Source organism: Nycticebus coucang, chromosome X (assembly GCF_027406575.1).
Source record: "Nycticebus coucang isolate mNycCou1 chromosome X, mNycCou1.pri, whole genome shotgun sequence".
NCBI lineage: Eukaryota > Metazoa > Chordata > Mammalia > Primates > Lorisidae > Nycticebus > Nycticebus coucang.
In genome coordinates, this window is record NC_069804.1 from 61,244,208 (window position 1) to 61,260,080 (window position 15,873).

Sequence of the window (15,873 nt, forward strand, 5' to 3'; positions counted from 1 at the left end):
CAGCAATATGTGAGTGTTCCAGTTGTTCCGCATCCTTGTCACACTTTATATTCTATTTTTATTTTAGCCATTCTAATGTGTAGTAATATTTTATCATAGCTTTAATTTCCATTTTTATAATTGCTAATGCCATTGGGAATCTTCTCATGTGCTTGGATCTATGTACTTTTTATTGAGATATAATTCACATATGATGAAATTACCATTTAAAGGTTATAATTCCATCTTCTTTTAACCTATATATATCTTTATATGAATTTCTTGTAGACAGCATATAGTTGGTAATGCTTTCACCTCTTTTAATTTGTGCATTTAGACCATTTACATTTAACATAATAATATATAAAGGGTGAAGTGTGCCATTTTATTTGTGTTTTCTACTTGATTTTTCTTTTTTTTGTAGAGACAGAGTCCCACTGTACCGCCCTCAGGTAGAGTGCCGTGGCGTCATACGGCTCACAGCAACCTCTAACTCTTGGGCTTACGTGATTCTCTTGCCTCAGCCTCCGGAGCAGCTGGGACTACAGGCGCCCGCCACAACGCCCGGCTATTTTTTGGTTGCAGTTCGGCCGGGGCTGAGTTTGAACCCGCCACCCTCGGCATATGGGGCCGGCGCCCTACTCACTGAGCCACGGGCGCCACCCTACTTGATTTGTTTTTCATTTCCCTGCTTTAACTCATCTTCCAGATGGCTACTTGAATATTGTTCAGAAATCCATTTTGGTTTACTTACAATAATTTATTTATAGATGATAATACAGCAAAATGCAAATCAAAGTTGAGAAAAATGCTCATTTTTATAATTTGAAATATAGAATGAAGTTTCTTCAGAGAAAATATGTATATAAAATTCACCTTACCATATGGCGTATGCATTGAGTTTACTTATGAAAATCATCAACCAGGCTTTTTTAATGTTTAAATTAAATGTAAATTAATAACTCATTTCATTTATGTAGTAGCAAATCATATTCTACTACATAGTAATTTCTTAATCATTTTAAAAAGCTATTTTATTTCCACCCAGCTTAGATTTATCATAAATGCAATTCATAGTGGTAAGAACCTATAGGGTCCCCCAGTTCCCCGATTTCTGTCTTGACTGAGAATCACAAAGGAGGAGGGGTTGGTATTGCTGTCTTATAGGTGGAAGAAAAAACACATATAAGTGGGCTTGCACAGTTCAAACCCATGTTGTTCAAGGGTCAACTGCATCTTGGTGCTTACATTTGTTGATTTTGTTGTTGTTGTTGAGATATTCCTGGTTCTTGTTATAATGAGTAATTTATTATGACTCTGATAGGGGAGGTAGAAGTTCATGTTCTCTACTTGGCTTTCTCTGACATCATCCCAGTGGTGAGTGTAGGGAGGTTAAAGTGCCTCATCACAGTCTGGAAAGAATCTAAGTTCTTTACTCAGTAAGGGTGGGGTGGAGCCAAAGTTTTTCTGTTGTTTGGGTAGAGAATGGTCATTATCTAAGTTTTGTTTTGCTAAGCTGCCCCTTTCTTGGTTCCTTAGCTACAGGAAGGCTTTTCTGGGGGGCTTTTTTTTTAAATCTGCATCTGTTGGTGTTTGTGGGTTGCCATTTTCTTCATATATAATCTAGGATGTATGAGGCAAAAAGAAAACCAAGGAACTCATCACTATGTTATTCCTCAAGTCCCAGTGTTCCTAAGTGTTTTGGTTTCTCTTACCTTTCGAAGTCTCATGTTTTCTTTATAATATCGAGGGTTTTCAATTTTACTTAGTGGATAGAATAAAGTACGTCTACTCCATCTTTAAAAGTAGGAGTTTCTAACTTGCATTTTAAAAAAGCTCCCTCTTCACGTTTTATTGAGATTAGACGACAGAGAAACAATGTATGGAGCAGCAAGATAGGTTTGGAGGTTATTATAAGAGATGAAAATGATTCTGGCTAAGGTAGTAGCAGTGGAGATAGTGAAAAGAGGTCAGATTCTGAAAATACATTTAAGTAAATCCAACAGAATTTACTTATAGCTTGGATATGGGGTGTGAGAGAAAGAATTAAATCAAGGATTACCCAAAATTTTTGGACTAACTGGAAGGATGAAGCTGGTATGTACTAATATGAGGGAGACTGAGAGAGAAGCAGGTTTGGGGAGAGATGACCAGAAGCTAAGTTGTGAACATACTTTCAAGGGAAAATGTTGGGTTGGCAATTGCATTTTCCTTTCCTCGCCTTTCCTGTATTTATGCCTTCTGAAATTTCAATCACTCATTTGTGAAACCTCATTCTATCCTCCACATATCCTAGCCTCCTATGCTCTCTTTCACTCTGTGATAGTTGCTAAGTAAGATCTATCTTCCAGTTAAATGAATGATCTCTTCATTAGTGCCTAATCTCTGTTTTAACTTAATCATTGTGTTTTTTAATCATTTCTAGAGTCGGCTTTGGCTTTTTTTCAAATTTCCTTGTTCTTTTAAAAACCTTTAGTAGTGTTTTCTTCTTTTAATTTCTTCTTTCATGTAAGCATTTTTTTTTTCCTGCAGTTTTTGGCTGGGGCTGGGTTTGAACCCACCACCTCTGGTATATGGGGCCGGAGCCCTACTCCTTTGAGCCACAGGTGCCACCCACATGCAAGCATTTTTTAACATACTTTATTCTATTAGATATTTCTGTTACATGAAGTTCATGGAAGTTAAATCCTACTCTTTGTTGTGTTTCCCGACTCCTGTGGATTATTTAATTCATGTTCAACTGGGATATATATATTAAAATTCTGTTCAGCCTAGCCTGTAAGCATGTTAATACTGAAATGTTTGTTATTCATTTTTGTCATATGCCCCAGAGACATCAATTTATCTGTAAATTTCACCGGTTTTAGGTTCTGGGATCATATAGGTAGTTTATATTTGAATCAAAAACCCATGTGTAGCTCAGTCCCATGGTTAAGAATTCATAAAGAAGAGAAAACTTTCCCCCATCCAAAGCCCAGAACAAGACAGAAAGGCTACTTTATTGTGTTCCTATGTCAGTTTCTAATCTCTTTCTCCTTGAGTAAAACTCTTTGAGAGCCTCCTCATCTCAAATGGTTCTAATGACTCTCTCCAATTCCTTTTGTGTTAAGACTTACTTCCCTAGGGCTACTTGTATTTCTTGATCTGGATGATGATTACAAAGATGCATTCACTTTGTGATAATTCATCAATCTGTACATTTAAAGCCTGTGACTTTCTCTATATAGTTCAATTAAAAAGTTTATAAAATTGAACAATCTTTTTTTTTTTTTTTTGAGACAGAGTCTCAAGCTATTGCCCTGGGTAGAGTGTGGTGGCATCACAGCTCACAGCAACCTCTAACTCTTGGGCTTAAGCTATTCTCTTGCCTCAGCCTCCCAAGTAGCTGGGACTACAGGCGCATGCCACAACACCGAGCTATTTTTTCTTGTAGTTGTCACTGTTGTTTGGCAGGCCCAGGCCGGGTTCGAACACACCAGCTCCAGGGTATGTGGCCGGTGCCCTAGCCTCTGAGCTACAGGCACCAAGCCAAAATTAAACAGTCTTGACAAAAGAATAGAGATGAATCACTCTATCTGATATTAAGAATGACTATATCGATACAGTAATAAAACCAGTGTGGTATTGATGGATGGCTACACAAGATCAAGGGAACAGAATAGAGATTGCAGAAATAGATCCATACAATTATGGCCACCTGAGTTTTAGCAAAGTCAATTTAATGGAGAAAGGATTGCTTTATTTTTTTTTCAGTGAGTGATGTTGGTACAATTGGACATTTCATAGTCAAAAAAAGAAAAAAAAATACCTTGACCTAAACCTCTTATTATATACTAAAGTTATCTCAGAATGGATCATAAACCTAAAGGTAAATCATGAAACTTAAACTTTTAGAAAGTAACATGAGAAACTTCTAATGACCTAGGGTTAGGCAAAGAATTCTTAACCAGGGCAATTTATAAAATAAAATCAATAAATTGGAATTTATCAAATTTTAAAACTTTTGCTTTGTGGAAAACACTAATAATGAAAAGACATGCTACAGACTGGGAACAATATTTGCAAATCATCTAATTTAACAAAGGATTTGTATCCTAAATAAATAAAAACTCTCAAAATGTAATCATTAGGAAAACAACCCAATTAAAATATCAAAAGATTTGGGCTGGGTGCAGTGGCTCATGCCTGCCTGTAATCCTAGCACTCTGGGAGGCCAAGATGGGTGGACTGCTTGAGCTCAAGAGTTTGAGACCAGCCTGAGAAAGAGCAAGACCACATCTCTAAAAATAGCTGAGCATTGAGGTGGGTGCCTGTAGTCCGAGCTACTGGGGAGGCTGAGGCAAGAAGATCACTTGAGTCCAAGTGTTTGAGGTTGCTGTGAGCTTGGTGTCACAGCACTCTACGGAAGGTGACAAAGTGACATGATGTCTCAAAAAAATATGCCAGAAGATTTGTATAGGCACTCCACTAAATAACACACACACACACACACACACACACACACACACACACGGCAAATAAACACAAGTGGAAGCATTGTGTAGAAGTCATGTGGTTTATGTGGGATGACCTCGCTCCCAGCTCCAGGGAGTCCTTTTTTCACCACAATGATTTCACCATATAATCCATAGTCCAGGCAATATATGGCATTCCTGGGCCACAGGAATTGAGTCAGGGATAGTTCAACTGGCATAAACCTCAAGCCTTTTGAAAAATGATTGTGGGAAGTGACTATATCTCCATTTCTTGCAGGCAGTCATCTTGTGACCATGATGAAGTACCCTGAAGACAAAAGTTAACACACACAAGAGGGCGGTGTTGAACTCATCGGAACCAAAGCTGATTAAACTGTGCCTGAAATCCACATACTTCTAGACTTTTCAGTTACATGAGCTAATGTCCTATGCTTAACTTGCATGTTCTATTATTATCTGCAACTGACACATACTTGCATTTACCATACTTATTATCAAAAGTCTACAGCATTCAAGATTTAACTCCTCTCACTTCCAAAAATTTTTCATGGCTGCTAATTATTTTTCTCCAATTTCCTCTGAGCTCCTCCAGTCCTAAGAGACTGAGATATCCACCTTATCACTTCTCTCTCAGACATAAAAATACACCCTAAACCCCTGTGGCACTCTTGTCTGGTTTTACCTCAATTTCTATCCTTTCCTTGATAATAGCGCTGACCCTGGTACAATATGACACTCAACATTTGTTACACTTATAACTATCGGTATTTCTGTCTCCCCCTCCACTCCAAGACTCTTAGCTCCTAAGGAGTGACAATCCCTTAACTCAACTCCTGGCTGCTTTACTGTTTCATGCTCTGACCTGTAAAGATGGGGCTTAGCAGGGAGAGGGGTGAGAGGCTGAAGGGCATCTACCCAAGCTTTACCAATGTTTGTGTATTTCTCCCTAGTTAACTGTTTCCATGCCTTTGCTAAAGAGGGACCTACCTAGGTTCCCTCCACCTGAAACATCTAGTTTCAAAATTCCAAATCCTACCCTTTCCAACTCAAAGCCTACTCTAGAAGTGGGAAGGGCTGCAATTTACTGAAGGCATGTGGGAACTTTCCAGGTTGATAGTAATGTTCTATATCTTTATAGGGGTGTGGGTTACACATTTGTTAAAAACCCACAAAAATACTCTTAAGATGTGTGCATTTTCATTGTATGGATATTTTACCTTAAAAAGGAATTACAAATATTGAACTCTAGCAAATGACATACATGCTGAAGTATTTAAGGGAATACGTACACGTCTGCCAATTTGAACTGCATTTTTTTTTTTTTGAGACAGTGTCTCACTATGTCACCCTTGGTAGTGTGCCGTGGCGTCACAGCTAACAGCGACCTCTAACTCTTGGGCTAAAGCGATTCTCTTGCCTCAGCCTCCCAAGTAGGTGGGACTACAGGCATCCACCACAACGCCCGGCTACTTTCTGTTGCAGTTGTCAATTGTTGTTTAGCTGGCCTGGGCCAGGCTCAAACCCACCAGCCTGGGTATATGTGGCTGGCACCATAACCACTGTGCTACAGGCGTCAAGCCTTGAAATGCATTTTTAAAAGATGAGTTGAGGCATGGATAGATATGTGTGCTAAGGCCAAGTGTAGTAAAAGGCTAATTGCATATATGGGTGCTCACAGTACAATACCTTGGGTTTCTGAGTATTTGAAAATGTTCATCACCAAATGTTAGGGAAAAAAATAAGGAGTATGGGTTAACATCTCTGGTATTTTCATAGCCACTACCCTGGTTTAGACCTCGCTGTATCTTAACTAGAATCTTGCAACCACTTTAACAGTGACCTCCATGCTAGCCCACTTCAGTCTATTCCCACTCAAGGATCACCAGAGAAAACATTCTGAAACATAAATGAAACATACATGATCTCATTCCTGCCAACCTCTTCTAGTTTAACCCCGACACATGACACCTTACTGTAGCCTGTAGTCCAGCTCAATTCAAGGGCTTGTAGTTCCACTCACATATCAGCTACTTTATGACTTTCTATTTTTGCTTATGCTGGCTCCTTTGCTTGAAATGCTCTAACCCAACTCATCCTTCTGCCTTCCCTGATGAATCAAAAGTCAATCAGGTATTACTTCGTCCCATAAGCTTTTCTTGCTCCCTAGACTGGTTTGAGGCTCATTATTTCATGATCCTCTAGCACCTCATACTTATTTGTAACATAGGACTTATCCTACTACATGGGTTCCCATATTTATATACTAAACATGGAAGATCAAGCCCTCCAATGGCATACCCTGATCCTGACCCAAAAGAGGCTTTGATAAACCAATGCAGAACAATTAATATTGAATTGGTATGGCTGACACCCTGACACCTTCCAACAACTTTGTGTCATAGACTTATATCTCCTCTGCAAAAGTTTAAAGTACCTACTACCATCCCTATTGACTCAGCCATCTTCCTATGGACTTCAAACACCATCATCCTCATGAAGCCAACTCAATTTCTTGCCCCAGTTTAAAATAATCTCACCTATCCCTTTGAAGGTTTACTTTCTCTGTATTTCTTTTTATGAGATTATAGCCCTTATTGGGCAAATTTTGACTGGGAGAAATTAAATTACATTCATTGATCACTTGAATGCCAGACACTGAATTAAATTCTTTAAAGACACTAGCTACTAGGAATCCTCCTGACAGCCCTATGAGGTTAGGATTATATTTTAATTTTACATGTGACAAAACTGAGGCAAGGAAATATGAAACAATTAGTTCAAGATCAGACAGAACTAGACTGAATTATCGGTCATCTTAACTCCCAGGCACATCTCCTTTCCACCACAGCCCATTATCTCCAGATTGGGCCAGGTTTTGGAAAACCTTGAGATCCAGAGGGTATAATAAGTAGTGGAAAGTCATGGAATGTTTTCAAGTAGGAGGGGAAGATGAAAATAGAACTCCTGAAAGGTTGTATATGACAGAATAGAATGGAATGCAGAGGATGCTGTTGGACTCCTGACAAGGAAGATACAAAATAGGTACTATAAGTTTCTTATCATATTAACTGGAAAAGGAGATGACCTGATAAAGTAAATGTATTTTAAGAGTTAAAAAGCTATAAAAGCCAGAGAGGCTATGTTAACCAGTGTGATGAAAATATTTCCAATTGTATATAAAACCAGTGCATGGTACCCCATGATTGCATTAATGTACACAGCTATGATTTAATTAAAAAAAAAGTTAAAAAGCTGAAAAGGGGATAGAGGGGACCATCTTCTGTCTCTTGGGTTGTGTGAATAGCTGATCCTATGGTCTCCTGGGATCTCCACCTTTTATGGATTGTAGAAGTCTAGGAAAATGTCAGAGTGACTGTATCTTGCATGAAGGCTTTCTTAGGAAAGCGGCATTCAATGATGTACTAGATGAGATAGTGCCTTCCCCACATCTGCAGTAACTTCCAACTGGCCTCTCTAGTTTGTCTCTCTCATTCCTAAACTACTCCAAAGAGATCTTTTCTAAAAGCAAGTTAGACCATGCCATTTCCTGCTTAAAATCCTTTAATGGTTCTCTGTCATTAATGGAATAAAGTCAGGTCTTTCGACAACCATCAGAATTATGTCTCCTTCACATCTTGGGTTTTTAAATAAATATCATGCCTAAAAACTAATCATTTATGAACATATGCCTCCTCAAACTACATACTTCCTCTTGGAGATTCTGAATATGTCCTTCTTCCAGGTGAAAGTCACAGTTGCAGTTATGCTAAATTGCTTGCCCTTAATTATATACACATTTTTTCCCTATCTATTTTTATTCATGCTATTGCCTTAGCTTGGAATACTCTTCCCACTATTCTCTGCCTGACTGGCTAATTACTTTTCATCTTTCAGGTCAGGAATCACTGGACAAGGTGGCTTTTGTTTCTCTGGGATGGACTGCCGGCTCAATATCCCCTGTTCATGTCTATCAAAACAATTTACCATATGATGTTCTTCTCCTCCATTTAACTTACTAGAGGGAATTCAATTTGGTGTGAACAGAGTTCTGATGGAGACCTGTGTAAGTTGAGGCAGAGGACATAACATGAGCAAGCAGAAATGGGGATCTATATTCTGTACAAGTTAAGGCTAGAGGATTCATTTGGGGAATCAACAGCATCCAGAAAGTTTAGGAACAACACTTTAAGAGGGCTCCACAGTTGAGATAATTCCATTTGACAAATGTAGAAACTGATACCCAGACAAGCAATTTCTCCCAAATTACTTGGTTAGTCATTGAAAAGAATGGCTCTTAGCAACAAGTCCTTTCTCTTATTATTATTATTATTTTTTTTTGTAGAGACAGAGTCTCACTGTACCACCCTCGGGTAGAGTGCCGTGGCGTCACACGGCTCACGGCAACCTCTTAACTCTTGGGCTTACGCGATTCTCTTGCCTCAGCCTCCCGAGCAGCTGGGACTACAGGCGCCCGCCACAACGCCCGGCTATTTTTTGGTTGCAGTTTGGCCGGGGCTGGGTTTGAACCCGCCATCCTCGGCATATGGGGCTGGTGCCCTACTCACTGAGCCACAGGCGCCGCCCCAGCAACAAGTCCTTTTTCACTATATAATGGAAAAAGGGAACACTGAAGTCAGGTGTCTCATTTTCCTCCCAATTTTGAGATAGGAGCCCTCTGAGCTGCTGACATTTCCTGCCTGAACTCAGTAATGTGACCTAGACTCTAGCTTATCCTTGTAACCTTAGGCTGGTGATAGTGGTTTGCCCCTTCACTGAGAAAGATGGGATGGGAATTGGTGACAAAAAGAACCAGCTTGGCATTCCTGCAAAGGTTCTTAAATCTCTCCTCTGTCCAGTTTCCTTTCTACAATTCCCCTGCCCCAGATAAGGACTTTCTCTATCCAAACCATGCATAATGCTGAGACACAGGTTGTGAGAACTGGAGGAAGTCATTTAGCCAGCAGGTGCCAAACCTAGACAGCCTCACTCCAGACCAGAAGAATCTCCAAGAAGAAATCTTGATTGCCTTCAAAATCCTTTTACAGGTGGATAACAGAGAGTAAGTAGCCTTGAGTCAAACAGAGAGTTAAGGTGGTAGTTAATTTGGAACTGAGGTTTCTAACATCACCTTGGAGCCTCTCCTCAGGACACAATTCTCAATGCTGCATCTTACACACAACAGATACTCAATAAAAAATTGTTAGGTGATTAAGCCTCAAAGGATTTTCTCAAACAATAAATGGGAACGAACATGAGTTTGGGAGACAGGCAGATCCTTAACTATAAAATTGGGCTAATTACCTCACAGGGTTATGAGGATTAAATAAGATATCCTAAGTAAAAGCTCTAGCCCAACATCTAACACCAAAAAGGCACTTAATTATGGTAGCAATTATCAGTCAGAGGAGGTAAAATAGACTGACTAGGTTGGTTCTAGAACATACTGTATGTGTGATAGAGAACGGTTATACTGTTTTCTCATCAATACGATGAGGATGTTGGTGAGGATGAAATGAGATAACATATATAAAGCACTAACAGTAGTTGCTGGCACAAGGAAATGAAAGCAATGTATTAGTTCTGATAATTATATTCTATCCCTTGCACTGGCACTAAGCACAGTAATTAGGTCCAGATTGTACCACAAATGTCTGGCGGAGATGTTATAGAAAGGAAGAAAAATCCCACATTCATGGAGAGGACACAAATGTAGCCAGTAAAAACAGTTCGCGGAAACTATGAAAGCCTTTCCATTGAATTTGTCAGGCCCCTTTGAGTTGTTGGACCTTTTCTTTTCTGCTCACTCTACTTATGATTATCTGCTTCAGATGTGTGAAGTGTATCCCTCCTGAGAGCAGGAAGCCTGTCTCTTTCACACCTCAGTTATAAGGCTAGGCACCAGGAAGTGCCCATTGACAACTTGCTGAGGAAGAGACAAAGTACAAATAGAAGGCAGCACTCCTGGACCCCACACCACACCACACCACTACCACCACCACAAAAAGAAGAATGCCAAGCAAATCAATTGCCAAGATAAATCACTTTTATCTCTATAGGAAAGGGAGGATCTAAAAAATATATATAAATTACATTAGTAACACAACATAAGAAAAAAGCAGGGGAAAAAAAACCAACACAGAAATCTGGATGATGCTACTTTATCCTATTTATAAAAAGGCTCTGCATCAGAAATTCACAATCCTACCCACTTCTAAAAATATATTTAGACATGTACAGAAGCGGTGGGCTTATTTTTAAATTGTTTGCTTTTTGTAAAAATATATTAAAGGTGAATAGAAATTCTCTCTCCCTGCCCCCTATCTGAGCCCCCAGCTCCCTGCTGGGGATTGGAGATCAGACATAACTATCTCACCATGTTCTACACCTTGGTTACTACCACTCACAACCCCTCCCCAAATTAACTTCACTTAAACCTGAAAAATAAAGAAAACAAAAACATTAGCCTCTTTGGAAAAGCGTAACTCTGAGGGTAAACTTGCTTTTCATTGGAAACAACACAACAATAAACAAGAGGTTCAGAGACCCCAACTAAACAAAACAAAAGCCAGTCAAATGGGTGATGGTTCAGTTCCACATTAACTTCTATGAAATGGAGGAGAAAGAGGCCTGGAATCAGGGGGACTTGCTAGCAATTAGCTGCCTTTGAAAGATAAAGAGGGACTGTTAATGGGCAAAAGAGCTGGGGACCCAGTCTTGGTTACAGCAGTCAGGCAGTTGCCTGCACAGGGACAGAGGTTTCAACTGCCCTCTTCTACCTTATGCTGCCTTGAAATCCCCCAAATAAGCAAAGCTAGGTAGAAACAGAGGGAAGAGGAATAGGGAACTCACATGCTAGAGGGGAGGTAGCCAGGCCTTTTGCCTTTGGTGTAACTAGATGGAGAACTGCTTGGCCCCTGGGGTCCCCAAGGTAAAAAAAGCAAATGGGCTAAAAGAAACCCTGATTCCAAGGAAGGAGTAGAGGCAGGCCTATGGAGAAAAGAAAGACAAACTGCAAATACAAAGACAAAAATGGAAGCCCCACAAATTCCCTGTGACCTGCATGGTAGCTGCTGAATTTTCCAAAAGCACTGTGTAAGCTGGGGTGAGGGTGGAGTAAGTGGTAGAGGGCAAAGAAACACTGCACTTGGGCAATGCCAAATGAAGGAGGGCCATTTTCCATCAAGTCCAGATTGCCAATGAAGCAAGGTAGGTGAAAGGTGGGGTACTATCTGGACAATGGAGACAATCCGCAGAGGAAAGAAAGGGGAAGGGAGTATCAGATGTTCTGCTCCTTCACAGATGGGCATCTCTTCTTGTCAGCTTGGGCTCATGAGTGGCCTGTCTGCACCTGTTTGTCTAGAGGTACAAAGGCCCAGGAGTGAAGATATCAGTCCTTAGGTCTTTTTCAGACCAAGACCTCAGTGGAGAAAGAAGCATGGAGGTTACCAATGGAGGACTCAGGGGTAGGCTGTCCTGCTACACCCTCTCCAGAAGGTCCAGGCTGTCCTCTGTGGCACAGGGTTGGGGCAGGGTTACCTGCTTCAGTGGCAGGTGCTTTCAGGTTTCTAGGAGATGATTTTTCACCTGCTGGAGCCCAGCCACAGTAATGGGCTGCAGGACCTCAAAATCCAGACAAATCCTGGAGCTCACATTAGAACAAGGGACTTCATGTACAGCTAACCAAAAGTAGCCTCCTCCAATGGGCTACAAAATCATGGTCAAAGGCTTGGGTATCTGTCTTCTCTCCACCTTGAAAAGTGACAGGAATCTCCTTTCTTCTAAAGGATAAGTTTAGTCAGCCTTATTTCCATCAAGTATTTGGCAAGAGGGGGCAAGGACCATAGCTTTCTTCCAAGTACAAGTCTGAAAGTAGGGCACATCCACTGGACTGGGGGGAAGAAGTGGAAGGAAAAATAGGCAGAGGTGGGTAGGCTTCTGGAGATAGGGCTGCAGTTGCAGAAAGTGTTGAGTCCTGGGCCTCCCACTTCATGGCCATGGGAATATCAAAAGGGCTCAGGCTCTCCTCATCCTGCCTTTTAGCTCTGGGGACATTGGAGACAGGATTGACAGGAGTAAAGGATAGACAGGAGTAAAACAGAGGGTTCTAGTCAGGTAGAAACCTCTCCCATTTACCTGCTGCTCAGAGGTATAAAGAAGGAAGGCAGGATGTTCTAGTGAAAGTGGGGGAGTGAGTTAGGGAGTCACAGTAGGGGTCCATGGAGGAGTCCATGCCTTTGGTCAGTCCCAAGAAAGCAGGACAATGCGCCTCAGCACCTTGTCTGGGGCAGATAGGATCCAGGAGCACCCCGAGAGTTGACAACAGAGAAGGCAATGGGGGTGAAGTGGTAGGGGATGTGATACAAGAGGCTCACAGAAGTAGTTTGCCATTTCTATGGATTTTCAGGATACGGCCGAGTCTCTGCTTTGCTGTGGCCAGGCCCTTTTTGGGGCGCTTTCCTGTAGGAGAAGGGAAAAGTAAGCAAGAGCTATGGCAAGTGCTTCAGCAGCAACTCTGGCACCAACTTTCCTCAGGCCTTTCCTCCCCACCTCCATTTCTCTGCCCACAAAGCCTCCCCATCCTTGGACTGTATCCTGTGAGAAGACCTCCTTAACCACTTTCATTCAGTACTACCTTGGCTCTTCTTCCTATGACTACCTGTAGCAGATACAGACTGTCTGGATATATAGTGCTTGTCTGGTTCTTTTCCCCTGATTTCTTTGGTCTCAAATATTTAGCTTCCAGAATTCTGAAGGGAGGTGAATGTGCCTCCATGGCCTTTTATCCTGCCCACAAGCATTACACAAGTGCTCGGTTAGTGATTATAGCTGTGTCCTTAAGTTGCTATTGTCAGGGCCTTATTTCATTAGAAACTCTCATCATCTGCCTTCAATGTCATACCAACCTCAGTGCCCTTCAGCTGCATACTCTAGGAGGCTTAAGCCTCTTAACTCTCTCTTTCCTCTTTTTCTCTCCCATCAAATCACCTACCATGTCCTATTTGGTCACCTCCATATTTGATCAGTTTACTCCCTCCCTCTCTATTCCCTCTGCCAAAGCCCCACCCTCTCTTTATTCCTACCTGAACTTGTATATGTAACTCCTTCCTAGAGTTCTCTCCTCTAGTCTATCCTCCACTCTAGCCACCAGAAGGAGCTTTCTAAACTCAAACCTGATTTTGTCTCTAAATCAGACAATGTTTCTCAATGGCCCATAAGATCCCAAAGTCTAAGCACCTGAGTTTGATCCTCAGCAACTCTCCCTAGTATTTTCCTTCTACTAGGGCACTTAGGAGTTGGAGCAGGTGACTCTAAGATCCCTCAGTTCTATAGCCATATGGCTACTGTACCTTGTCCTGCCTGATTGCTCTGGGAGCCAAGTGAAGGGCGCCGCTGTGTCAAGAAGACACCGGGGGCCATAGGTGTAGTGCTGCGGTTTGTCTGGGCCATGCCAAAGGCATTAGGACGAGCAGTATACTCATGGTCAGCAAGACTTCCTGACAGGGCCTCTTGTTTAGGCTCAGGAGGAGGCAGAGGTGAGGAGGAAGTGAGAAGTTGTGGTGCAGTGGCCAGAGTTGTGGCTGGTACTGTCATGCTGAAATTGGAGTTTTGAGGGCGAGGCTGTTCCACCTCCTTCAGCAAAGACTTCTTCTTGATATATTTTTTCTTTTGGGCCTTCTGCAGCTCCTAAAATGCAAGCCAAGTAGAAGGAGAGGTTCATAAGTAGAAAAACAAAGAAAATGTCCCAGAGAAGGAACTAGACAATGATCAATATGGTTTTGCAACCCACCAACCCCTCCCTACCCCCACCAAGTCTAGCCTGGATGTACACACAACACACAGGCCTTCCAATACCAGAGATCATCTCTTTGGAATCGTCTATCCTTAAGTCATCATTGCCACTTATTAGTGCACTGGCAAGAGAACTGTAAATGAGTTTGAAGTCTAGGGTTTTGGCCTAGCATTGCTACTAATGAGGTGGACATGAATACCTCTAATAATAACTAAATTTACAAAAGAAGCTTAGGCATTTTATATAATTTCTCTCATTTAATCCTCATAACAGCCTGAAGGAAAAAACCCTTATTTCATAGATAAGAAAATTACAGTGGGGCAGCGCCTGTGGCTCAAGGGGTAGGGCGCCGGTCCCATATGCCAGAGGTGGCGGGTTCACACCCAGCCCCGGCCAAAAACAAAAAAAAAAAAGAAAAAAGAAAATTACAGTGATAATAAGCAGCTTGAACCCAAAGCCTCACAACTGAAAACTAGTTAAGTCCATTATTTAACCAGGCATATCTGAAGACACACACTCTGTCAACTTTTCAAACTGGAACATTTTAGAGTAGAAAGATTATTACCTTTGGAATGAAATAGCTAGGTTCAAATCTAGGCTTGTGCTTCCTAAATTGGATGACTTTAGTTGGAGTTACTAACCTTTCTGAATCTCATCTGCCTCATGTAAAACAGATTTAAAAAATCTGCTTTTCAAGGTTGTTGGAAAGGTTAAATAAAATAATGATGTAAAAATAGCACGTAGTAGGTACTCAACAAGTGGTAAATTATTATTCTGTCTTCATCTTTTATAATGACTTCTCTTCTTCTTGCTGTCTTTTTCTTTGAGCAGAGGACATCACAATCCTCCAGGTCACCAGGTATAAAAACCTTAATTTTGGATGGGAGAGACAAATAAGGAGTTGTATCACTCCTCCCAATACCTTGAATTTCATCCATCCATTGCACTATTGATCTACTATCCACTGCATAGTGGGTACCTGTATAGTGGGCATCTGGAGCCCTGAGAACCTGGAAAGGTGGTGCTGAGAGCATGTGAACGACTTCACCTTCTGAAATGCTACACAGCCACACAGAACAACTCAGTGATTACATTTCTTTGCCTTCTGTTGGCAACACAGGCCTACTCCTGCCTTCGGAAGAGATCTGACAGGCTGTGGCTACCATAGGAATTTCTGGGGGATAAGAATAATATTATTAGTAATACACTAGGCACTCTTCTATAATTACTCATTTAATACTAACATGGACCTGAGAAGTAAGAATTATAATCCCATTTTGAGGATGAAAAAACTGTGGCATAGAGATAGTAAATCACTTTCCCAAGCTTACAGAACCATTAAGTGGCCAAGGTGGGATTTAGATCCAAGCCATTTGGCTTCTTCCCTCAGAACCTCTTCCCTCAGCCACATTGATACTCCACCCATACCAGGAACTCCATTTCTATTCCTTTTCTGTCATCTGAGTCTGAAAATTACCTCTTCATATCCAGGATTACTTAGCTTAAATTCTCCTGTCTTTATTGCCAATCTCTTTCACATATAATTTATCCCGATATCCCCACAGATGAATAAATTGTCTTAAGATAGGATCACTTTCACCTTGCCAATTCCCTTACTTAACATTGTTC

At 41.2% G+C, this 15,873-nt stretch overlaps 1 protein-coding gene across 9 annotated transcripts in view; it reads right to left on the bottom strand.

Moving 5' to 3' along the window:
* Positions 1-10,479: 10,479 nt before the first annotated feature.
* The window catches only part of PHF8 (PHD finger protein 8), a 143,515-nt gene continuing 138,121 nt past the window's right edge, over positions 10,480-15,873 (bottom strand). For all 9 annotated transcript variants that reach the window (XM_053579259.1, XM_053579256.1, XM_053579260.1 and 6 more), the window contains 2 exons: positions 13,802-14,138; positions 10,480-12,911 (listed from right to left, as the gene is read on the bottom strand). In XM_053579259.1, coding sequence (XP_053435234.1) covers positions 12,823-12,911; positions 13,802-14,138 — 426 coding nt within the window. In that variant the 3' untranslated portion in view covers positions 10,480-12,822. The remainder of the gene's footprint in view (positions 12,912-13,801; positions 14,139-15,873) is intronic.